General features: G+C 39.9%; 2 protein-coding genes across 2 annotated transcripts in view; one reads left to right on the forward strand and one right to left on the reverse strand.

The window, feature by feature from the left end:
* LOC149305693 (thyroglobulin-like) overlaps window positions 1–27,000 on the forward strand; it is a 90,382-nt gene that overhangs the window by 54,060 nt on the left and 9,322 nt on the right. The window contains exons 36-38 of the mRNA XM_089477295.1: window positions 23,920–24,084; window positions 24,817–24,984; window positions 26,704–26,885. Coding sequence (XP_089333421.1) covers window positions 23,920–24,084; window positions 24,817–24,984; window positions 26,704–26,885 — 515 coding nt within the window. The remainder of the gene's footprint in view (window positions 1–23,919; window positions 24,085–24,816; window positions 24,985–26,703; window positions 26,886–27,000) is intronic.
* LOC149305694 (src-like-adapter) lies at window positions 1,096–8,363 on the reverse strand. The gene is made up of 7 exons (XM_089477367.1): window positions 8,303–8,363; window positions 7,187–7,286; window positions 5,552–5,638; window positions 4,896–4,999; window positions 3,654–3,785; window positions 2,202–2,340; window positions 1,096–1,330 (listed from the first exon to the last, which is right to left on the reverse strand). Exons 1-7 carry the CDS (start codon window positions 8,361–8,363, stop codon window positions 1,096–1,098), a joined length of 858 nt encoding a protein of 285 aa, XP_089333493.1.

Below are 27,000 nucleotides of genomic sequence, written 5' to 3' on the forward strand. Positions count from 1 at the left end.
CATCAAGAAGGAAGCGGACATTTTTATTTTATAAATAGATCAGGATAGCCCAGCTTCCCCCTAATCTGTGATATACGTGTGTATATATATATATATATATATATATATATATATATATATATATATGCATTGTGTATATGTGTATATATATATATATATATATATATATATATATGAGCCCCTGGCACCTTTGCCTTTGGGATACCTAGGAAAAGAATCTGAAAAAGGGTTTAAATAAGTGTTTTTAGAAAAGATATAAACAGAACCTTAAACAACAAGAGTTGTATTTATTCCTATATAAAACACAAAACATTATTTCCGGCGTATATTTAATGAAGGGGGAATGGTGTTTGGGATGAGAGACAAAACCAGGAAGTTGCTTTTAGATATTTAAATGCCAATTAAAGCCGTTTTCTGTTTCTGTTTTGAGGCTAAAAAGTTAATATTGTGATTTTTATGATCATTCCATTAATATTAGAATAAACCGCTCACAACAAATATTATGCTAAATATTAGCATCTGACATTCTCAGCTTGTAAAGGTTCAGCGTAAGAAATCACAGGATTCCGCCACTCTATATGTTTACGCGTAGCGATAATGTGTAGCATATTACATGACTGTAATTGTACCTGAATAATAGGTTTTCCATGTAGAACAAAGCAGTACTAACTGGTAATGCATACGGTGGAATAAGGATCAATAATCTTAAATAATTCCAGGCCCCCCCCCAGGGCAGCGCTCCACTCCGGAGCTCCGGGATATGACATCATCATTGTCTTAAAGGCAACCCAGCGCCTTGTAATACATCCTACGGAGGATGTGACCTCATAGTGCTGATATACTTGTAACTGCCCCATGAAGCAGCAATCTGTCCCCTGGTTTTGTGGCAGGAGGACTGCTGCAGCCCTGTGCCTGCCACCCTAAAACTAGTCAACCCGCTGTCCATATAGGGTTAAAATTGGGCCAGAGTTTTGTGCAATGGATATTTGTACCAGAAGGAGACATATCCTCATGTTTAACGAGATGATCTCAGTCCATTCAGTCTGTGTTTTTGGTTTGGTTTTGGCACTCGATGCAGGTGGAGATAAAAAATCTTCATGTGTGGACTGGAGAATAATCGTCTGTGAAGGCCCTGACGCTGAGTCGGTTGTTCACGCCGGCGATGACTTGGCTTTGGCGTTTCGTTTTTTTCTTGTCACCATAAACCATGGAAAAATCTTCGTCTCCCGCCAGGGAGATATACGAAGCAATGCTTTCTCTGAGGCCAAAGCTGAGAAATGTATCATCCGTTTCCAAAGTATTTCTCGTATCTTCCACCGCCAGCGGGACTCTAGAAAGAAAAGCAACACGTCTTAACTTGATGTAGCCCGCGTTATTGGCTAATGGCTTTCTGTTGACTCCGCAAGCACAATGGCCTATGCAGCAATAACACATTTGTTGATTGCATAGCGTAGGCAGGTATGGTTGAGCTGCAACTCACTAATGACATCATTATGTCAAGAATGACATACTGCCTTAGACAATTCTAAAGCTTTATTCAGCTACATGTAATGCTTGATTAACACGAAAAAATACCTTTTATTTGAAAGGACGGAGTTAACGTATATTAAGTTGTTACATTTAATGAGTCATTATATATATATTTCTGGAGAGCCAACAGCGCCGTTACTATAGGAGGGCAGCTAAAATAACATTAAAATTGACAACAAATAATTTGGCACATGGCAATATATACTGCTACGAGAAGGGCCCTGCCCTTGTGAGCTTACAATCTACTTAATAAGAGGTAACTCCAAGGCTATTGAATAATGCAAACAGGCCTTTGTGTGAAAACCGGGCATGAGCAGCTATGGCTAAATAAAGAAAAAGAGGAAAGTGACCCGGAGACTCAGGAAGCAAAGCTTCTCCCGGAGACTCCGGGTCAAACCCAGAAAGTTCCCAGGCTTTTGTAAAAGAGTCTTCATCACTTTATTTTACTCATTGTCTTTATGGAGTTACAAAAATGGCCAACAGCGTTAGCATCGCCACACTTGGTATATTGTGCAAATTTTGGGGAAGAATGGCTTTTTGGATGCTTTTCACGCGGGCTTCATATTAAGGGCTGCTTGGTTGTTTTCCGTGTGGCCGACGCACTGTGTATTATGCTTGTGCGGATGCTCTGTGCAGACGTGTTATCGCAACGCTTCTCGAGTGTTACTCACCTTTTCATACTCTTCCAGTCAAAGGTCCTACGTCTTCTTACCACGGGTGGCGCGTGACTTTCCAGTGATTCTGTGTGGGTCACGGACTGATAGGTAAGACAGGGAGTAGTCAGGACACAGCACAGCCCGTCAGAGTTCTCTGTATGGAAACACATGAGACTATTAAACATGTTTATCTGCTATATTATAGTAGAACATATTCCCATCACTAAGAAAGGAACCAGGCGACACATTTCAGGAACCTGAAAAAAGCAGCTCTGATAATTGCTCTTCTGTGAGGTTCTAAAAACATGAACTGGATACACAGCTTTTACAGGGAACTTCATATCTAATGTTCTGTTTAACAATTGGGTGTCATACGTTTCTTTTGTATACCGAAAATCTATGTTTTATTTGATTCTGGCTCCGCTGGGGACATTGGCGCCTGTTAATGTAGGCGTTCGCTTTTAGGCTCGTGACCAGATGATGGCTGGTTTGGACATTCTGAGTATTTTATTGATTACAGAAGGTTTACTTGATGTTTTTCATGACCTTTGTCTAAGTAATTGCTTTTGGTATCTTTGTGGTTCCAGCACAGTATCTCTACCTCGATCCAAACTGAATCTTCTTCGACCTAATGATAATTATCTATTAAACCATCCTTAGCTTCATTCAGGATAATCCGTCCATCACAAGAATGAAATAAATTAGCAAGAGTGACTGATCTCCCAAATATTTTTTATGGAAATTAAGGCAAATTCTGGCTGTAACATAATTACAAAAGGGTTTTCTAACCATCAATTAGCCTTTTAAACTTAAACTTGGATCAGCGAACACAACGTGCCATTGGAACACAGGAGTGATGGGAGTGATAGAGGGCCATTGGAACCCAGGAGTGATGGGAGTGATAAAGGGCCATTGGAACCCAGGAGTGATGGGAGTGATAAAGGGCCATTGGAACACAGGAGTGATGGGAGCGATAAAGGGCCATTGGAACCCAGGAGTGATGGGAGTGATAAAGGGCTATTGGAACACACGAGTGATGGGAGTGATAAAGGGCCATTAAAAGACAGGAGTGATGGGAGTGATAAAGGGCCTCTGTACGCCTATGAAGATATTCCATTAAAAATCAGCCATTTAAAGCCACAATAGTAATTTACACTTTTACCCAGCATTTCTCCATTTAATGTTATTTTAATGGGCAAATTTTGCATTATCATTACAGTAACCCTGATGCCTGTAGACATTACTGGCCATATCCCCAAATTTGACTAATCTAAGCAGGACATGAAAGTTATAGATTACATTATAGATTAGATTAGATTTGTGGCCATGCCATGGTGTTATGGTGCCGCCATGGTGTTTTGGTAACATTATGGCAGTACTGTTTACATTGTAAACTATGACATCAGTAAAATAGTGCGGAAAAAGCACTGAGACGATCGAGAAAGTAGAACTGAGCTTGGGCCGTACCTGAATAGTGATTAACAAGGTGCTCCAGACACTGGAAGGTGAGCCTCGGGGAGATGTAATACCAGCTGTTCGGGAGACGGAAAATCCTGTAATGCTTAATCTGTCTGTATTTCACGGATAAAGAATAGGAACCTGCATGAAACAGAAATAAACATCACAACTGCAGCTTTGAGTAAAAAACTGGAATCGACAAAAGTACACAGGATTTATTGCAAGGAAAATGTTAGCCATTTATTGAAGTGAAATTGTTCACCCGTTATAGTTATAGGAAGTTTGCAGCTTCAAATAGTGAAGAGGAAGCAGGATTGTAAAAGAATGCAGTTTCTGTTACGACCAAAATTGACCATTTTTAGTAACGTAGCCCACAGGGGTTGGGACACCTTTTTTCTCATAGGAGGTTGAACAAGTTTCAGATCCTTGCTATAGTTACATTAAGGAGACAAATTCAGAAATGGAGTTACCCGTCTACCCGTCGGCCCCTATTCTAGACTGGCCTACAGCATAAGACACAAAAATGTGTACGTGTGTATAAATATAATTTGGGGTCCCTTAGAAACTTCCTTGTTTTGGAAAGAAACACAAATTTCGTCCTTTAAAATAACATGAAATGGATCAGAAATCCAGCGCAGATGGGGTTAATGCTGTAAATGACTATTGTAGCTGGGAATGGCTAATTTCTAATGTAATCTCTTCATAGGCGTACAAAAACCCTGTATTACTCCCATCACTCCTGTGTTCCAGTGGCCCTTTATCACTCCCATCACTCCTGGGTTCCAATGGCCCTTTATCACTCCCATCGCTCCTGCGTTCCAGTGGCCCTTTATCACTCCCATCACTCCTGTGTTCCAGTGGCCTTTTATCACTCCCATCACTCCTGTGTTCCAGTGGCCATTTATCACTCCCATTACTCCTCCGTTCCAATGGCCATTTATCACTCCCATCACTCCTGTGTTCTAATGGCCCTTTATCACTCCCATCACACCTGTGTTCCAATGGCCCTTTATCACTCCCATCACTCCTGTGTTCCAATGGCCCTTTATCACTCCCATCACTCCTGTGTTCCAATGGCACGTTGTGTTCACTGATCGAAGTTTAAGTTTAAAAGACTAATTGATGGTTAGAAAACCCTTTTGCGATTATGTTACAGCCAGAAATGTCCTCGTTTTCCATGAAAACAGCTCAGTGACCCCAAACCTTTGAGTGATATTATATGTATATACCGTATATCTCGTTCAGGATTACCTTTCTTGGTCTCACTTTGCCTGATCATGAATGTTCCAATCTTGGTGTCTGGAAGTTGTAGAAGTTCTTCAGATTTTTCTCTTCCTACGCCATCAAACAGCCATCTGCACATGGAACAATAAGATGGGATGAGTTAACAATAACATTAAGAGGAATAATATAGAAAATTAACAATAACACACACTAAGACATACAGGTGAAGGATACTGTCAAACATTACAGTCTATAAGGAGATACCTGTTTACACATATTTATGTGTCGGGGGCAATTCAATTTTGAGGAACTCAGGAAGTGAACCTGTAGTTTCACATTTTAAATTGTGAATAACCATACCCGGGAGCTGGGAGCCCCCCTTGAGGGATGCAGGTAGGAGGTCCCGCTGACGGCCCTGCAAAAATGGTGTGTGTGTCCCACGCTGTCAGCAGAGCCGCCGGAAACATCGATGGGAATGTTCACGGACATCGCGAGACACACGCCGTTTTTGGAGGGGAAATAGGCCGGGAGTAGGGTGCGCCAGAAAGAGACCTCTAAGGTCTCGGATGCTTCTGCGATTACATATAACTTTTTTTTTATATTTTGACCCAATAAAAGTTAGCAACTTTGACTAAAGCCACCATCTTCTTTGAAACCAACATAACTGTATCCATTTCTCTTACCCGTGGTAAACTTTGGCGACGCATATCCCCGGGATGTAATTTTCTCGGCCTGTTTTTAGCGAGACAGCTCTCCACCACCCGCCTTCCCTGCAAACAAATAAAACGTACGTTGGGACAAGAAGTATTTCCTGCGGTTGTATTTTATCACGTTAAACGGAGAGCTTAACCCCCAAAATTTTATTTTTTTTAAGTTTTAATGCAGAGCTGCGCAACTTGCCAGGAATTCTGTATAGCATTGCCTGAAAACCAGTAGATTCATTAATTTTTAATTGAGACGGTCAGGCTGAGAGACTTGAAATTTTGGGCCTGTTGAGCCTCCATGGACTTCAGACATAACAGAGTTCTTCTTCTTCTTTCCATTAAATGGGCAACCTTTAACCCCTTCTGTACCAGAGAGGGGATCTCAACCTCGCCGTCATAGAACGAACATATAATAAGCAATGCCCTATTTAAGAGTTAAATGTTATTCTCCATAGACGTTCATATAGTTTTTCCTGTTCTTTAAAAACATTAGATTTTTTTTTTTTAAACATATGTTGTCAAGATACCATCTGTGCCGGACCCAAAAAATTTCCATGAACTTTATCTTAGCTTGGCCCGGCGTGTAAATCTTTGAAGACCGTTTGGGGCGAACGCTGTATCCGTGTATGCGTGTTAGCTCCGGTTTACAGTAAATCGAGGCAGCGCTTTCTGCAAAACACATTTGAACGCTGATATTTGCATTATGCCTTTTGAGGTTTTTTGTTTTTCTAAGTGTGATTGATAACAGGAAGATAACTTTCCATTAGTTGAGCCGGTTGCATGTTTTAGAAATGAAACGCCTTTTGCTATCGTGTAGCATAAAATAGTTCCAGAGAGACTGAACCTTCATTCATTCATTCAGTAAAATTATCTGGACCAACCTTGAGTTTACAGATTTTATAAAAAAAATAGTTAGTCCCCCCCCTGCAAGCCCTAATGCCTGGGGAGGGGGTTATATATTCTAGAGGTACTACCGGTAATTTGCATTACCATCTGGTGGACAGTGTCTGCTATTGAGGTGGAATTAAGTCAAAGATTAGTTTTTCCCCCATAAATGTATTTTTATTTATTATTGTTATTTTTATATTATTATTATTTTACAATTTGCTTGTTGTCTTGCATTTATGTTACGCATACACTAAAAAATCCCTTATTTATTCTGTAGTTAGGGATAGCATTTCAAGATCACCATTTTCCTGTCTTTTGTTGAATTTTAGATTTTTTTTATTACATTGCAACACATTTAGGTTAAAGGTTTACTATTTGTTATAATATATTTGATCACAAACATGCTGCTCAAATTCAATAGCCCTACCTTAATTATTTTTAGTTTCATAAAACTTGAGGCCTTGAGCTTTAGGAATTCTGTAGCTGACTAGTGTTGCACGTCAATAAGTGATATGTTATGCATCTTACAGAAAGTCTGATGTGCAGACCCTGAGTTTACATATAATACTTATTAAGGAGAAGAGTTCTCAAACCCCACAGAACCTAAGAATATTCTGCTACGCTTGTTAGGAAAAGTAGACGAATTAACAATATGGAAACTTACAGTATTTTTCTAAGAGTATTTTTAACCATTTAATGTAAACAGCAGCAAAAAAAGAGACTCACTCTGAAATGACCCGCAGCTTTTCTCCAACGTGAAAGATCGGTTCACTCACATCAGTGGAAGGGTAATTACACAGAACGGCTAAGAATTCACTTTCTGCTCCTATAGATTGCAAAAAAGATGAAATGGCAGGATTTTCTTTAATGTATCTGACCTCTAGTGAGTCCTGTCCAATCAGATTACATGATGGTCAGAAGTCAGAACTCACATTTTTGTCATTAGGTTAGAATATTTCCATTTTGTGATCATCTTCTGTATACTATCTTGTGCATCAAACATAAGATTGTCCAAAAAAATGATACTCTCAAGACCCTACTGATTATTTGACAGTTTCATTGTTGGTGATACATTTATATACAGAGGGCATCGGGCTAAACCTTCTTCCCTACTTTGGTTTACATGGAATGTAAGAATCTAAGATATAATGGAAATGGCCATTCTTTAGTTGTTGGTGTTAGAAGATGAGACTTGTCTTCTTCCTCCCCAATGGCCTTCAAGAAGTATAAGCAGGAAATCAATGGGAGCAGCACCAGCCACATACTAGTTGAATAATATTATTCAGCTAGAAGACATGCGATTGGCTGCTGCTATCCCATTGACATAAATTTGAGTGTTACAGATCGGGGAGCATACTTAAGAATGTACACACCGATGTGTTTATGTGTTGGGTTGGAGTCTGAACGATGGTATTCATTTTTCATGACAATAGGGGTGTAGCGGCCCTTTAAGGGTAAAAGCCTGGACGTCAGGTTTGTTAGTAGGGTTTCTATCTCCCTAGGCGAACTGTCTCCCTGGCGCCCCCTACTGCATGCGTTTTCTTATAAACATAGGCAGAGAACCATGTGGTTATGCGGCCATCAGGCAGTCACCTATATTCTGCAACTGATCCTGCCCTAGGTAACAGCAACAGAGGCAGTTACTGTATCAGCCTAAATCAGACGCCCTAACCTAGATGGGTCAAAAAGTTTTTATTGGCCCTCAAGCGATGGAAGCGCGTGGTCCGCAGAAACCATCTCACCCTAACACAGTGTAGGGTGTGAATGTATTTACGAGTGATGCTTTGTGTGAGAATGAATTAATCACCATTGTGGTCTCTGTTAACCAAGTAAAGTTCTTACCTGTTTGATATGCAGTAATCTCATCCAGTTTGGTCGATGCGTTTTTCACGATATTTCCCATATCCGCTATTTTTGGCTATTAACTCTGCAGGGGAATGCGTAAAGAAAAGTTTTTTTCCTTTGGATTCTTCAGCATAGCGCGGATATGTGAACGTGTTACATTTTACACGTCAACATTCTAAAGAACATACATTGATGAATGAGAACAACTCGACCGAGAAGGGGGTGTCTCAAGTTTCAGCTCACTTGTGCCATTACATCAACAAATTGGCCTGATCCTACCCGCAGAGCACTAAATAAACCTACATGTATGAACCTATGTTTAAACATTAAATAAGAAATATACGTATATCGGAAACCCACATTATGGTATTCCATAGGAGGAGGCATGTTAGAAATATAGATAGATAGATAGATTGATAGAGATATAAAGGTGTAGCATTAATATTTTATTCTTATTAAAATATGGTTTAAATGTTAAAGGTTTTATGCTGTGTTTATTAATCTGTTTATAGGGGTTTTTTTGTAGTCCAATATATATGCTGCATTATTACAGATGGATGGGATCAGTTTAGTTTTTTTTTTGCAAACGTCCTTAAAATGTTCCACTTTTTTCTAGAAAATTACCAAAAAAAACCTCTCGGTCATTTCAATTTCTGCCGGATTGACTGTTGAAGGAAATCCCCATGGATGGCGGAAACTGACGATACGTTTTGTGTTTTACTTTTTTTTGGTACAAATTTGAGCCTTTTTTATTTTGTACCGGCCCTTTCGGAAAACTTCAGTAATTCTAGATTTTATGGAAACTCTTTAAGGGGAATGGAGTCACAGGGTTTTAAGTTTAAAAAAAGTTATTGGATTCACAGGGTTTTAAGTTTGATTGCAAAGTAGTCTTATATCTGCTGGTTGCTATGGTGATAAAGTCGCTTTCAAACCTTTGCACCAAGATCGCTTTTTTATGCATGTTATAGTTACATAGTACATAAGGTTGAAAAAAGACCTAAGTCCATCAAGTTCAACCCTTCTCCCTAACCTTCCTATTCTTGATTAAAAAAAAAAGGCAAAAAAACCTAATTAAGTTATTTTGAATTCTGCTATCAGGGGGGAAATTCCTTCTTGACTCCAAAAGGAAATTGGGCAATAGGGTTACATAACCCTAACGATCCTACCCAGATTGTGCTGTCAATAACTGTGGATATATTTACTAAAATGGATAAAATGGCCCCAGGATCCCTTTTTGAAACATAACTCTTCTTCCTCATGTCTGATAGTTCCATCTGAATAACCACATAGCCTTGAGTAACTCTGTCCCCAAACAGCTACGTGGTTATCTTTTGGAAACAGGCTACGATTGTTTCTGTTCTTGATATTTAGAAATTTCTGTTCTTAATGATTCTACATCCCGATTAAAATGGGGAAGTGGGTCAGCTACTTACAGAAGTTTTTTGCACAATAAGAAGCCACTTTAGACATGCAAACATTATTAAGAGACCTGCAAAAACAGGCTGGTGCTATCGATGCTCTGTGTCTTGAATTGTGGACTTTAGCGGTCTGGTTTTTCATTGGTGTCGTATATTTAACCAGATTGATGTATCGGAAACACTCGTGTCCCCACATGTCACAGAGCAGGGTGCTGGGGTGTATGGTTGGTGGCATAAATAGCAGGAAGAGGGAGGAGGTTCTGACACTTTACAGATCTCCGGTCAGATCTCATCTAGAGTATTGGGGACAGCTCTGGAGACCCCCATCTCCAGAAGGATATCGACACATTGGAGAGAGTTTAGAGAGGGGCTTCTAAAATGGTTTGCAGGAGAAGACTTATACGGAATGACTAAGGGAAATTTATATGTCCGGCTTGGGGGAGAGAAGAGATGTGATAGAAACATTAAAGGGATTAAAAGTACAGGAGGGAAGTTTATTTGAAAGGAGGAGAAATGTTAGGACAAGAGACGGTAATCTAAAACTAGAGGGCCCGGGGCTTAGATGGAATGTAAAGAAGTTTTACTTTCCTGGGAGGATGGTAGATAAGTGGAACAGCCTCTTAGCAGAAGTGGTAGAAGTTAATACGGTGCGACTGTACTTATTGTATCTCCACTTTATATATATGTCAACTGTAGAGCACTTTAAGATTTTTCAACAATTAAGTACATACATGCATGGTATAAACATAAGACTATTGTGAGTATACGACCACGAACCGAGTAAAGTTTGAGGCTTTTATAGAGGAAAAGTAGAGATACTAGATAGGCCGAATAGTTTTGTTATCTGCTGTCACATTCTGTTTATATGCACAGTTGGGTATAAATTCTTTCCTTTTAAGGGTTTTTAAACTTTGCTTGGAATATGTTTTTTTTTCTTATAGAGCTTAAGGCGGTCCAATATATTGCACTTCCATGGCAATTGCAAGCAAATGTATAGAGTATACGTTTCTTGCATTTGTTTCCATATTACAGCAATTTCTCTATTTCATAACAAATTTTTACGTAAAATCAGAGATGTTGCGTATTGTCTAAAAAATCCCCAATAAATATTTGCGATTTTACAGCAGGAATAAAGGGCAGACTATTTGGGTCAAATGGTTCTAATCTGCCATTGAATTCTGTGTTTCTATTTTGGACATCGTCGGACCCTTTTTTTGTGCATTTTATTTATCTGCCTTTCTTTAAAGATAAAAATATATATTTCTTAAAATTTAAAAAAAAATTATAATCTCACTAGTTATGCATCATATTTTTGAAAATATTTGCAATATTAGTACAGAAATGAAAAAAAAGGTCTTCCAAGACCAAACATTGCACACGTAAAATAAATAATAAATAAAAAAATATAACTGCCACAGCTTCATATAAATATATAAATAAATATATATATCTTTCCATAAATGTCGATGTTTTGTATTATTGTATTTTTACCTGAATATGTTCCATGTCAGTAGATCATGGTGTGTGTTCCAGGCTCCCTGGTGCCGTCATATCAGCGTCCGAGCCGCGCTCACTGTTATGAATGTCACACAGTCAAGTAGAACGACGGTTAAAATACAGAGCCGCAAACTTCCTCTGCTTCTGTAAGGAAAGTTTTCAGTTCTTGCAAAGAAAGCGAGTTCCTGTTTATTCATTAAAATGATCACCTCTGTTGCAATTTTGTCCAGGAAACCATAATATTATTTATAGGGTCTCTACAGTGTCCTAGAGTGCCCTTTTAACAACAACAAAAAAAAAGATATTTAATTTGCGGAGAAGCTGCAGCTTCCCATCCCTTCCTTGCACCACTTATTGCCGGATTTAAACAGCCAATCATTGGCAGGGATGATCCCCCATTGGCCATGAGCAAGGGGTTCTGAACCAGCTTGCAACGTTCGTAAGAGCCAATCGCCGGAGCTGATTGGGGGGTAAGTATATCACGTGTGAGGACATGCAGTCGGCCGAACACATCTCCGGCGTGATAACCAGCTGGCGGGCAGATGGCGGATTGTGACAAACCCCCCCCCATGCACTTGCAAATGGGGGGCCACGTAAGCTTAAAGGGACCTTTCATCATGTGCCTTAAAGTATATGTGATGGCTGGAGGGTCCCTTTAAGTATTTCCCTACTTTAAAAAAAATAGTATTTGAATTTAGATTATGCAAAAAAAGATAATGTCTATCAAAAATATAAGTGGGATATTAATGTATGTTTCAAAAGCAAGGCTAAAAACAGCTTTAAGAAGAAAAGAGGGTATTGGTGTGAACTGGTGAACACGTTTGGCGAGGCGCATCATAGAGTATTCACGATGGGCTATTAGAGGGTTAATATTTCCCAGAAATGCTGATAAGAATAGCTCTATTCCCACGTTAATTCATTATTATTTCAAATATACAGTAAAAAGAAACTTTTTTTTTAGCTTTAGCTTTTTTTTAGACTAACTTTTTTTTTTTAGCTTTAGCTTTTTTTTAGACTAACCGTGGCCTGTTATCGGACCATTCCCAGCAATTTCAATCTTCATCACCTTGGTCTTCATCCAAGGGGCTCCTCGGCCGTTCATTATCAGGAAAGACGTAGGGATCTCAATATAACTTGGGGGCACGGAAACACGCATGGGATAGGCATACGGCTCCTAAGTCTAAGACGAGACCAACAACCGATCTGAGTCTTTACAGCAGGAAAAACGGGCGAATAGACGGGGAGAACGGGTCTGATCTGACGGAAAAATTCTACGTTTCTATGATTCCGTCCAGCCATCTGGTTGGACCTTATGATGCGGCAACACGCAGCCCGTCGGCGTGTCATGTGAAAAATATTCACAATTTGTCGGGACAGAAAGTCTGCAATTCATTTCTCTTTGTTAATCGCATGATTACTCAACTCCTTATTTTTACATATTTTTTCGTGTTTCATGCGAGCGGCCTTCACACCACGATCACAAAAAAAACTCCTCGCAGCACAATCTGTGCCGCAGCACCGGGGTTATGGTCTCAACGTGGTTCTGGTGCAGAATATTATTCCACTAGTCCGCGCTAGCAATTCCACATTTTTTTTACAGAAAAACATCCAAAATATATATTTTTTCTTTATATTTCATTTTTTCTCTTCGTGAAAACGGGGGCTAACCCCTCTATAGCTTTCAACACAGGACTAGGTAAGTAAAATGACCTTTAGAACCCCTTGTATTGGGCCATCATAGGAAAAAGATACGCTTTAGACGCCTCAGAGGTCTGTTCTTCAGGTGGAATTTCTGTCTACGCAGGTTACTCCATCAGATATGATTTAAAATGTTATCATCATATTGTTTCACATTAGCAATTGCTACCCAAAAATAAATACACTTACACAAATTACACACACTAACTCATACTCACTAACACACACTCTATCTCACCCCACTTACACATCCCTGCTCACACACACAGAATTACACATCCCTGCTCTCTCACACACACAATTACACATCCCTGCTCACGCACACACACACAATTACACATCCCTGCTCTCTCACACACACAATTACACATCCCTGCTCACGCACACACACAATTACACACACTAACTCATACTCACTAACACATACTCTATCTCACCCCACTTACACATCCCTGCTCACACACACACACAATTACACATCCCTGCTCTCTCACACACACAATTACACATCCCTGCTATCACACACACACACAATTACACATCCCTGCTCACACACACACACACATAAATTACACACACTAACTCATACTTACTAACACACACTCTATCTCACCCAATTTACACATCCCTGCTCACACACACACATAAATTACACACCCTAACTCATACTCACTAACACACACTACATCTCACCCCACTTACACATTCGTGCTCACATACACACACACACACACACACATAATTATACATCCCTGCTCTCACACACAATTACACATCCCTGCTCACACACACACATAAATTACACACACTAACTCATACACACCAACACACACTCTATCTCACCCCACTTACACATCCATGCTCACACACAATTACACATCCCTGCTCACATACACACACACACACACACAATTACACATGCATGCTCATTTTTTTAGCAATGCAAAGTGACTTCTTACAGGAAAATTAGGGGCTGACATATGTCTGTGATGACCGCAGTGAGAATGTCATTAAAACCATGAGTAATTTTATTAAACAGAGCACATTACATTACATCTGATTCAGGATTCAGGACTTGTAGATGGAAACTACCCCACCTAAAACATACTGTTTCTGTTTTTTGTTTTTTTTTAGCAACAATTATCTAAAGTAGGCCGCCGCTTATAAAACCATGTAATGTCACCCACTTGGAGAACTGTTTTTCCTGTGGGTGGAAACTGGGGGTTTATTGTAATGTAGAAGTTCAATAAAGGGAATTTGGGATTATATCTGTAACATTAAAACCCTAAAGATATACACCAAGCAATGGGAGTGCGGTACCCTGGTTTAAAACGATAAAAATTAGAATAAAACACACTTTAAAAAAATGATTTCGGAACAAACAATTGGCTCAGGTTTCTTTTTATTATTCAATTAAATAAAATTATGTTTTAATGTAGTTTTATTTCCAAGCTAAAAAGGTGGCGTTTTTGTTTAATTAGTTCTGAATTTTGAAAATTATTTTAAATTATAAATTATAGATTCCTAGTGATTTTTCCAACATGGTATTTAATATTATTTGTATTTTTCTAACATGGTATTTATTATTATTTGGTATTTTTCCAAAATGGTATTTAGTATTATATCATTTGTATGTTAGTATCATTTTTAAGAAACTTCGAAGTATTATTCAACTTAAAAGAATATAAAAAGAAATAAATTAAAAAGCACATTTTTTTGCACGATGTATCAGAATATTTATTAATTGTAGATATATTATCTGACTTTGTCTCCAGCGAGGACATTCATCACGGCAAGCGCTAATAAATAAAGCATGTTGATACATTTTTGTGTAGGACTCTTTGTCCCACCACACACTGCTGACATATTTTCCTTAAACCGTTTCAAATTTTTTTATCAAAATTGCAACATATTTTCTAGTTTTTTTGCCAAATTTCTTTGCGTTTGATGTGTTACTCAATAACTAAGCGGAACTGCTTTAATTAAGCCCACTTTACAGAAGTATTTGTTGATGTTCCTCAGCTCTTGGTTTTTTGATACAGGAAAATTTAGTTGTTTTTTTTTTTCTTTTCACATTTAATATATTCAAGTAGAGCAAAAAAATGACCACTAAAATGACACCAATCAATAAAGAAAAAGACTTTGGTCTTTGAATGGTGCAGAATGTGCTGTTTAGCGATGGGGTGACTGGGCAGTAGGTTTTATTAACATTAACACTGAGGACAATGGGTTGTCCTTAAACCAATTAAAAACAATGCATTGTACGGGCTTTGTCATGAAGGGGTTAAAGGGCAAAACTGGCCTCAAACTTGACCAGCGCATGTTGATATAAGACTAAATGTTTTTAACACAGGTGGCTTTTTCTTTTTTTAATCTGTAAACTCGTCAGGTCCGGGTCATCAACACCTGTAGTATTTTTTAATTTCCTATAAAAAAAAATTAAAAAAAAAATATATATATATATATAACTACAGTTTGTGTAGTAGTTTTTCTGCTCTGATTTAATGACATACGAACTTCACAACAGGTACGTTTCTCACAGTTTGTGGGAATTTTAAATTCCCTGCTTGAATACAGGTGTATATCTCTACCTCCTGACAATACAGGTGTATATCTCTACCTCCTGACAGTTTATGGTTTTCAGAAAGAATGATATTGAAACCGTTTGGTTGCCCAGATTAACAAGGCAGCACAATATAACCTTGTGATGGGGTTTTAAGGGTGCTGTTCCATCTAAGGTGCCTCTTAAAAGATCACCAGATACATGCTGCATCATGTAAAGCGAAGTAACAGAAACTTTGCTGCCATTTTATTGTCTCCTCAATGCTCCCTGTCCCTTAAAATTAAATTAAAAGGTTTATTGAGATATTAGAGCCGCTTAGCAACAGAGTTCTGCCATTCCCCCAAAGCTGCTCCTCTATGCATTACATCACAGCGGTCCGACCTACAACCCCCCCCAGCCCCCTTTAAACGAATAGAACTTCAAGCAAATGCGTCATCTGTGATGTCAGAAATTGACAGCCAGTGCAGAGCAGAGGGAACAAATTATAGGGCCCAGATGAAAGGTTTTCAGTCAAAGAACGACTAAAAAAACCTACATTATTTTAAAAAACAGCTAGTATTTTTTTAAATGCAAATACACGAGTAGAAAATTATCATTTACATATTTAGGGAAGCTGGGTGAAAAAAATGTCAAGTGGAAAAGCAGCTTCAAGAGTCTCAGGGCTATCTCTTTGAAGTAGTTTCCCGGTGTGTTTACTGTTATGTTTTTCTTATTATTATTAGTAGTATTTTTTAGTTATTTGGTTTTTAAGAATGAAGGAATTGTTCATCTTCTATTTCTGGGACAAGAACCTAGATGCACACGAGTAAGAGCTATTAGAAAGTAGTGTTCTGAGAAATATTTGAGAATATATATTTTTGATTGCACTCCATACATTATCTGGGTAACTTAACAAAAAAATATACCAGTGCCGTGAATACCGTATTGGCTCGAATATAGGCCGCACTTTTTCCCCCAACTTTAAGTCTTTAAAGTGGGGGTGCGGCCTATATTCGGGGTCTAGCGGCAGGGCAGCGGGGTTAGGATACAGATCCCCCGCAGCGGTGCAGGGGACCTGCATCCTACTCTCGGATGTGCTCAGACAGCCTCCCCTGCCAGCATTTTCCACGGGGGGGGTGCCGGCAAGGGAGGTTGTCTAAGCGCATCGTGCGGACGGTCACCGGCTGCGGAGGTTGTTTACCCGCATCGCCGTAGCCGGTGACCGTCCGCACGATATGCGTTTTACCTCTGCCCCCAAGACTTACCAGAGCAGACTCCTGGGTGTCTTGCGGGGCCGGCAGGGGAAATCTACGCAATACGCATATACAACATCCGTATTGCGTAGATGTCCCCCGCCGGCCCCGCAAGACACCCGGGAGTCTGCTCTGGTAAGTCGGGGGGGCAGAGTGGCAGCATATCTCGGGGGGGGAGGAGGAGGACAGTGGAAGCATATCTCGGGGGGGGGAGGAGGAGGACAGTGGCAGCATATCTCGGGGGGGAGGAGGAGGACAGTGGCAGCATATCTCGGGGGTGAGGAGGAGGACAGTGGTAGCATATCTCGGGGGGGAGGAGGAGGACAGTGGCAGCATATCACAGGGGGGGGAGGACAGTGGCAGCATATCTCGGGGGGGGGAGGAGGAGGACAGTGGCAGCATATCTCGGGGGGGAGGAGGAGGACAGTGGCAGCATATCTCGGGGGGGGGAAGACAGAGTGGCAGCATGTTTTTTTCTTTAAAAAAGCACCAAACTTTTAGGGTGCGGCCTATATATGGGGGCGGCCTATATCTGAGCCAATACGGCATGTTTTTTCTCATATTTTTTGGCAACAGACCACTAGGAATATGCAGATTATAGAATTTTAGATCACATTTTCTTGTGAATAATCTATTTGACTATAGTTTTGGGTGCAATGCGTTCTATTTGAATGATCGTCAGAAAGTTGTGAAACTGTGTAAACGAACCACAGAAGATGGAAAACCAGTTTAACCCCTTTGAGGCTTACTTCCTCGTTTGGGTCTCAATTCAGGGCCATTTACACCTTAATTAGTATTATCTGTGGAAATGCATGGTTCGCCATTCATCTCCCTGACTTGGCCCAAAATTGTGGTTGTGGCTTCCAGATTGTGATCTCTAAAAATAATGTATTGAAATCAATATGAAAACACCAAAAAGAATACTGCTGTATCACTCTTGCACTATTATATGCCAGTGAATTACGAGTTACATAGACTTATTTATTACCCACACTAATTATTATTTATTACACTGACCTCAATAGGGATGGCTTCTTATCTAATTATATATTTTCAGTTCACCCCAATATTTTTAGAGGTTTTTTTTTAGAGTGTATGTATATTGGTTGAGAGATAATATTACCTGCAAAGGTAAAACACGTACATCAGTTTAACACAGGGGTTAAACAGGCATCAAAATAAGCATTAGGACACAAGTAACTACTGACACTACTGCTAGTACCACATTAGCTGCAATGAGCTTCTTCTGTGGCAATGACCTGCATTAACAAAAACATTTCCTTTGATCTATGTGGAATCAGCCTAAACTGGGCTGAGGTTCTGAAAGTCTGGCTAACTATGTACATGCATTTGAGTGATTAGTGATTGTTTTTTTTGCATTCTGTCATGGGGTTATAATTACCTACTTATTAGAATTTTTTATTTCAGCAAAAGTCAAGAGTTTAGAATCAGGAAATGGAGCCCATTGTCTGTACTAAGATATAACTAAGAGGCTATTGCTAGGTTTGTTCTTCCTCATTTTAAGAGTTTCTTAAGAAGTAAAAAACATATATAAAAAATATATCAAATAATAATGTCCTGCAGGAGAAAGTGTTTCTTACAAATTAATGTTTTTAAAAAGAGGTTAGTACTTATTTGTATAGGCTCTCTGTAATAGAGGTGCTGGTACATAAACTTATATATAAACAGAGCACAGGGCATGGGGCGATGCTTATAGGATTCCTGTCCTTGTTTCCACCCTTCTTTCCTGAAAGGTGCTCTGCTTTCTATATTATTATTATTATTATCTTTTATTTATATAGCGCCAACAGTTTACGCAGCGCTTAATACAATCCATATATTCAAGGGATCTGACAAGATGAGAATTGACGGACTAAGACAAATCGATACATTAGGTGGAGAGAGCCCGGCTTGCAAGCTTACAATGTTAACCCCTTAATGACAAAGCCCGTACATGTACGGACTCAAAATGCATTGTTTTCAATGGGTTTAGGGACAGCCCATTGTCCTTAAGGGGTTAATAATATATATAATATATATAAAAGCGTTCGGTAAACTGGCCATATTGAAAACATGGGACTGTTCCTTATTTAAACATTATCAGAAAACGCACTTGCAGGAAGTGGCTAACTTAAAAAAAGTATATTAAGATATTTTCGATTCTGTTCTACTTAAAAGTAAAGGCTGTCAGCGTCAGAAAATATGATTTTTGTGGTTGGGTATTTTTTAGGGAAAATACTGGAATATCAGACAGGCATTTATTAAGTGAATAACAAGGTAACCAAAGCCAAAAAAATTATTACTCTTCATTAAGTTATCTCTCCCATATGAAGTTGCTGATTGTGGCTTATTGGTTGAGACAGCCTTTGAGAGGAGCCTTTGTTTGGATGAGAACTTCAGGACAGGAAGTTGATTAAATATTGGTGGCTCTGCCACAGACTGCCACCTAAGCCTGGCCACCTGGCAGACCGGGCAAATGCCTAGTGGCCAGGGGGGCAAACGCCTTCAGGGCCAGACTGGTTATGACGTGGGGGCCCAGGCCAAACGGCTTAAGCGTGGCCGCTCGTTGTGCACTTATGCTCACGCAGTGTACGGCTGGGCATATCTAGCCGATGACCCCGCACTGCAGCACTGGAGTATGGAGCCAGGGCTGCTCTTCTTCTCCAGCCTGGCCATGTTTCCACCAATTTCAGCTTCTGTAATGTTTGAACTAAAAATCTCCAACACAATTACAGTAATTGTTAACCCCCACACAGTATAGGTGGTTTTAATTAATGTATTGAATTATGATAAAAATGGCCAGTGTTGGATCAGTAATATGGAGTTGTTGAATCCATTATTTTATTTTTATTATTATTATTATTTATCGAGCACCAACAAATTATGCAGCGCTGTACAAATGAAGTGGGGCAGTTAACACATACATAACAAATATACATTAACAGATACAGACACATCGGGTGTTGACAACCCGGCCCATGAGTGGCCTTCTAGCTTTATGGTACTTTTATACAAGGTTCCTGGCTTTTAGGGCTCCGCCTGTGAGCTTACAATCCATCCCTGTGCTACCTGCACATTCGATAAGGAAACTACGAAGCGTAAGAAGCACATAGAACACCAACATTTAAACAGAAGCTTGTTTGCCACAGATGCGGATTTAGTTTTGCATATTACGTGTTACAGGCTAAAAATATAACTTGGGGTTGAAAAAAAAATGGTGAGGAGTTCTAAAAATATGTCTAAAAATATCAGCTGTTACCAAAATGCTGTGACCTTGAATAACCCCAACTTTAAGAATCATTTCTATTATTCTTATTGGTACAATATATTATAACATGCAAATTAGGTTATATTTAAATCCTCTTTCAATATCCCAAAAAAGCCAATTGGTGGGAATTAATGTCTGGACACAAATAACTTTATATTTTTTATTTTTATTTTAAACAAAGTTATCGCTAGCATAGCTTTCCAGGTACATGGAAAGAACTAAAACATATGTTAGTTTTTGTGTGGAACTGGAGATGCTTGAGCAGGGGTGGGGCTAACCACACAAGGAGGAGGGGCTAGATGCGTACAGGGCTGGGCTAGACACAGGCTTCTTTATGGGTCCTGCTGCCAATAGAGGAAAGTGACCCGGAGGCCTGGGGAAGCAAAGCTTTACCCGGAGACTCCGGGTCAATCACAGAATGTTGATATTGTATGATGGAAGAGAAATCGCTTAGATTCTCTCTGATAAAATCGTGCCTTTTTCTGATTGGCTGGTTAGTTTAACTGATTTGTCCTGTTGGTAGTAGTAACAGGCAAAGACAGTAATGGAATTCAGTAATCCTGTTCTAAGGAATTAATCATACTTGGGAACCTGCAGGATCTGGCTTCTAGGAGCCCACATAATTCAAGGAGAGTGGTTTTGTGATTGGCAGGATTATCTGCATAAGAAGGTGGGGCTAGCCAAGTATATGGGGGGGGGCAGCGGCTATGTACATGGAAGGGCACAGCCCCAAACACATTAAATTTGCATAGAGGTGGGAAGGGTAATAAGGCTGGGAGTCAGTGTGATGAAACGGTTCTCCCGTGACCCGGGTATTCACTGCCACAACCTGCAGAATAAAGAAGTGTCTATTCACCCGGAGTCTCCAAAAGAAACCTGGAGAGATCCCAGGTATGTTAATACGTGAAAAGTGACTCAAAATGGGAGACAGAATTGGCCATTTGGTTCTTTTTTTTATCACTATGTATTCATGTATCCATTCATGTAGTAATTGAGTCTTAAATATGTAAAATAGGTTTACTCTCAATTACACTGCTGCTTTTCAGAACAAATATGGCAAAGTACACTGAAGGTCACTTAGAAATGTTCTGGTTTTAGGAATGAAAGCAAAATTTGTTCATTAAAATAACATGAAATGAATCAGAAATCCAGCGCAGACGGGGTTAATGTTGGAAATGACTTGTAACTGGAAACGGCTGATTTTTAATCTAATCACTTCATAGGCGTACAGAGGCCCTTTATCACTCCCATCACTCCTGTGTTCCAATGGCCCTTTATCACTCCCATCGCCCCTGTGTTCCAATGGCTCTTTATCACTCCCATCACTCCTGTGTTCCAATGGCCCTTTATCACTCCCATCACTCCTGTGTTCCAATGGCCTTTTATCACTCCCATCACTCCTGTGTTCCAATGGCCCTTTATCACTCCTGTGTTCCAATGGCCCTTTATCACTCCCATCACGCCTGTGTTCCGATGGCCCTTTATCACTCCCATCACTCCTGTGTTCCGATGGCACGCTGTGTTCGCCGATCCAAGATTAAGTTTAAAAGGCTAATTGATGGTTAGAAAACCCTTTTGCAATTATGTTACAGCCAGAAATGTCCTTGTTTTCCATGAAAAAGTGACCCCAAACATTTACAGTACGGTGGTGTAAATAGAGCTGTAGATATAGTTATCATCAGTCAGCTCCAGCTCTGGCACAGCTGCGGGCAGTAATGGAAAGCACTGCCTTTGATCTCTCAACCATAGGAGGAGGAGGGCATTTTCTGTGCTGCAGCTTCTACCTCAGATAATTGCTTTTTTTTTTGAAGAAGAAGAATGAATAAAGAACTTGAATAATCTTTCTTCTATAGTGGGGTGGCCTAGACTATTTCATCAATGTGCAAGCGCACATGCCCCAATACACAACCTTAGAGTAAATCTGTATATATACTTGCATAAAATGTGGTATAGACCTCTCTTTTAGCCCTGTAAATTGAGACACAGAGAGATCATAGTGAGATCATAAATGTATCATGCTCTAGATCAAAGGTTGGGAGTTTAATATTTTATATTTGGGGAAATATAGGTTTTTATACCTAGTTTTCCTTATTTCAATAATAAAAGAATCCAGAATCCAGAATTTCCTACCTGGAGTGGGTTCAGAAGGAAGGCATCCTTTCGTTTACACCACAAATGGGCACCTGGAGCTGTTTATATAGAGCCTGTTCACGGCTCTATCCCATGTGAGTCTATTCTATGCCCCATTACAATCATTACTGCATTTATGGGTTACACTATGATCTCTCTGTGTCTCAATTTACAGGGCTAAAAGAGAGGTCTATACCACATTTTATGCAAGTATATATACAGATTTACTCTAAGGTTGTGTATTGGGGCATGTGCGCTTGCACATTGATGTTTATTGTTATTTGTATTATTTTAGTGGAAATTTAGAGTGTTTTTTTCACGAGGTGTGTTATAAGTTGCACTTTACTTTACACTTATTGTTAATTATTTGATTTTGTTATATTTCATCAATGTGGTTGAAGAAACATTGTTACACATCATCAGAATGCAGAACTCTCGGTTTCCACATCGAGTCTATGCAAACACACATTTACGACTATTTCACTGGAAACTGGACCATTGTAGGTGCAGATATTCACCTCCTGTGTATTATTGATGCAAACCTTATCAAGATAAACTTGGGGTATTGTTGGGTTGCAGATAACAACATCAAGTAACTGTCATGAGAGACAAATCTGAGAGCTGGAAGGCTTGTGTTTTCTCACGATGACTTCCCAGCAAACAGAGGGGGGTTACAAGGTTCCAAAAAGATCTGGGGTATTAATATAACTGATATTTGTAATAACATTTTACACATTAAAATGAAGCATGAGGCCCTATATACCTTTACGCAAATCTAAAAGATAACCGGCACTTCTCTCCACAAATTGTCAGGTCATGGCGCCAGAACAGGCAATAAAAATCTATTTTCTTCGCGTATAAACAGGTAAATAAATCTTGGACACACTTGTGAGTGTTTCCTATATACTGCTTTTCAACTTACCTGCATGCTTGTGGCTTCCCTCAGGATGGTGGCATTTGTACCATAGGCAGCCTGCAGGGGTAGCCCGGCGTCCCTGTCTCTATAGGCCATGTCCAATACAGCCACAAAGGGGCTATGAAATAGATCCCTACCGACTGATTGATGAGCTTAGTTGCTCCAACGCCCTCATGCACACACGCACACACACATTCACTCTAACACCATACATCTGTACCTGATCTGGTCACTTCCCACCTCGAGCCACATCCCCCCCAACACAGGGGCCTCCATTTAGACTCCTGAAGATGTGATCATTCCTCTCCTGTAGCTTTTGCAGTAACCCTCTCCTCCTCTCCTCATCAAAGATGTACATTTAATGGACACAACTGACGTCACCGACAGAGATCCAGCTTTTAAAAAGTCTCTGGAAAGACAATTTTTTTTGTGCTTTGTAAACTTTGTTTCATGATTTGAGGTTAAGATAAAATATTTCGTTTGACTCATAACTATAACCCTCTAGGGATTCACGCAAAACCGGCTTTAATAAGTGACATAACACAAAATACAAGAGCCATGGAGACGGTGCTTCATGTACCCTAATATTTCATATGTTCATATTTGGGGGGGGGATATTGTTTTTTTTTACGCAAAATTGCAACTTTTACACCTAATCAATTTAAACCTAATCACTCTGTCCTTTTTTTCCTCTCTTAAAGGAACTTCCGCAGTGATTACTCCAGAATTAACATTTTGCCCCAATATTGCTTTGGTTTTTACTTAATGGAATGCAAAATGTGTATATACCATCTTAATTGCATTTTAAACACCTGTATTCCCTTGTAGGGGACACTCATCACGTTGTACAGGTGAATACATTGTTAAGCCGTGATTGATATTTTTCTTCTAGGGAGGTTCTGCCTTTTCCCCGATGTTGGTCATCAGTGAGAGAAGCGCTCAGGATCAGGTCCGATTTTTGGCCAACGAAGTTAGATGTTTGGCATCTAACAATGAAGATGTTGTTTCTTGCCTTCGGAAAATGGCTGCCGATACACTTAATGCCGCTCAGACCAAGGTTTGTCCATTCTTTTCTCCTGATTATGTTTCAAAGCTGTTGTCCATGACACGTTCTAACTGACAATACCAATTTTTATGATTCCACAAAGCTCCATAATTTGTTCCTTAGAAGCAATATGGGAAGTCTAGTTCAGACACGCTCAGTCTTTCTGACTAAACAGCTTTTGCCAGTATAAAATATGAAAGTCTTGAAAATGACACTTGTGTGGTTCCTGAAGAGAAGTGACTGGCACGAGGGGACTCCAGGCTGGCCCAGATTCTTCTAACAAGGCCGCTCCATATTGGGCCGGTCTGTTCACAGAGGAAATTCTTAGTGGGTCTCATAGTGCGATGTTATGTGACTCCATGATAAGTCCCCATATGCAAGCTACTCTGAAGATAGGTGCCACGCAAATTCGTTACGGACAGGCTAGTGGCCTACTTAGCTTTCCTTGCCCTCGGGCAGAAGGTCCCAGCCCTCCCTCGGCTAAGGCTTAATTTTACCCTATTTGGGTAGAAAATAAGGGTTCCTTAATGCAGACTTGAGAGAAGATTTGTCACCCTTCCTCCTGCCTCAGGTAATCTACTGGGGTGCATCTTGTACAGAGCCAGCTAAAAAGCACCGCAGGTCAATAAACACAATGCGTTTTCGGAAAATACTGTCAGCGTTGTCAAAAAGCCACTTGTTATGTAAGCAAAGAAAAAACTTTTTTAATATGTTTTTTAATGCTGCTTTTTTTCTTTTTAACAGCTACTGGCTCAAAGAGGTCCATTTCAAACATGGGGACCAGTTGTGGATGGCGTCTACATACGAGACAAGCCATCTACACTAATACAGAAGGAGATACCACGGAACATTGACCTGTTCATAGGAAGCGCTGAGCAAGATGGCCTCATAGTCAGAGCAAAGGCCATTAAAGTAAGTGGGTCTGCAACTGGGTCATTATCGGGTTTCTTTGGAAGTAGTTTATGGTATATAAAGAACATTGTATGCTTATCTGAAACATTTAACACCTCAAATGGCCTTTCCTAATTATTTTCATTATTTTGCATTGTTGTCTATAAATGTTTAGTTGGGAACCTCTTTTTACTCCGAGTGGCTGCTCTGATCTGTCATGGGTCCCCTCGTTGAACCCTTGAGGCCTAAAACCCAGGACTATGTGGCCCCTTTAGAAGTATTGAGTCCTGGTGGCCCCTTTCCCACACATTAATCAAGTGGGATTTCCGGGTAAAGCAACACTCACTGCAAGAAAGGCATCAGTAAGGAAAATACACTATTTCTTATAGAAGGAAAGAAATGGCATTACTGTCTCTTTAACCTGTAAACATCATTCCCGAGGTTTATGTAGGGTTTAAGACGTGGATCTGTCCATGGTTTGCTTGGGCTTTGCAGTCCCGCCACCTGTTCGACAAAAGTACGATCTGTTTCACATTTGCCGAAATTATGTACATGCGCTGATTCTGCCGTGGAACTTTTTTACAATTCAATGACATTCCCGAGTTAAATGGAACATTGTTCTGTGACCTAGAAACAGCGACTGGGGAACAGACTGGAGGCGCACTCGGATATCTCAAGCATTCAGCATTTTCTTGGGGCAGCCTGGGATATTTATTGCAAATATCTTTATTTTCACATCGCAATGGTGATCTTAGGTTAGGGGAAATGTTAAAATAATCACTCGAAATAGTGAGAATAAGCGTGTGTCTGACATATTCCCTAGATGTGTATTCGTAATAATCGTCCTACGGAATAGATTTCTCGAATACACTTATATTTGCAGAAGCCGTGATCAGAGGATACCTATAAAGGATCAGTCATGTTTTCCCATCAGGAATCAGTTTAGGAAACATCTTCGCGGTCCCCGGAGATCAAGCGGTGACAAATGATGCTCAGTGAAACTTTTGTGGTTGATGCGTCTTGAAATCAGGAAGGGGGAAGCCATCACTAGGGACCAGCACGGTAGCATAAATTATCAGTAAATCCCGGCGAGATACTTGCATAAACCTCCCTAGATAAAGGGACACTACAGTAAACAATTAATATATATTAAAATAAATACTTTAGTATGCATTCCGTAAACAATAGGAGAAGCTGCAGCTCCAGAGCCTTCTCTGTGATACAGCATTTCGAGTGCTGATTGGCTGCTTGAGGGTTCTGGAGCATGGGAGGGCTGGGGGCCCCATTTGCCTCTTGCCCCCCTATGTAAAATTGCCCTGGGCCAGAAAAACATATCTACACTAACACACACTCAAACACACATTTACACATGTATGGTAACACACACACTCATTCTAACGCACACACATATACACACTCATGCTGAAACACACACACTCGTGCTAAGAGACACTTACACATACACACTCATGCTATCACACACATGCTAACAGACACACACTTACACATACACATACATACTCACTCTAACACACACTCATGCTAACACATGCACATTAACTGTAACATACGTGCATACATGCTCACTCCCTCTCTAACTCCCTTAACTTAACTTGCGCTGGTAGGCCTGTCCAAGTCAGGCTTATATGGGAAATGTGGTATTCAATTACCAGAGGGAGAAATAACATCAAAATTAATCTTAACTTCCCATAATAATGCAAATGTCCGCTGTTCCTTTAGAGATTTGAAGAAAGTCAAGGAAGAGCTGATAGTAAAATGGCCTTTTACCAGGCCCTCCAGAATTCACTAGGAGGGGAAGAAAGGAATCTACGAGTTCAAGATGCTGCCGTGTGGTTTTATTCTTTGCAGCATTCAACCGATGATTATTCTGGTTTCTCAAGAGCATTAGAAAATTCTACACGGTAAGTGAATCGAGCGTTCGTGTAACAGACAGGTTTAATGACCAGCGATCTTGTATGAAGATGAAAGGCATATAATTCATTCAATCTTACCTTTTCTTTATAGTAAGAACATTAG

This window comes from Sceloporus occidentalis, unplaced genomic scaffold (genome assembly GCF_023333645.1).
Source record: "Sceloporus occidentalis isolate IW3139 unplaced genomic scaffold, rSceOcc1.0.p SCAF_11, whole genome shotgun sequence".
NCBI classification, from domain to species: Eukaryota; Metazoa; Chordata; class Lepidosauria; order Squamata; family Phrynosomatidae; genus Sceloporus; species Sceloporus occidentalis.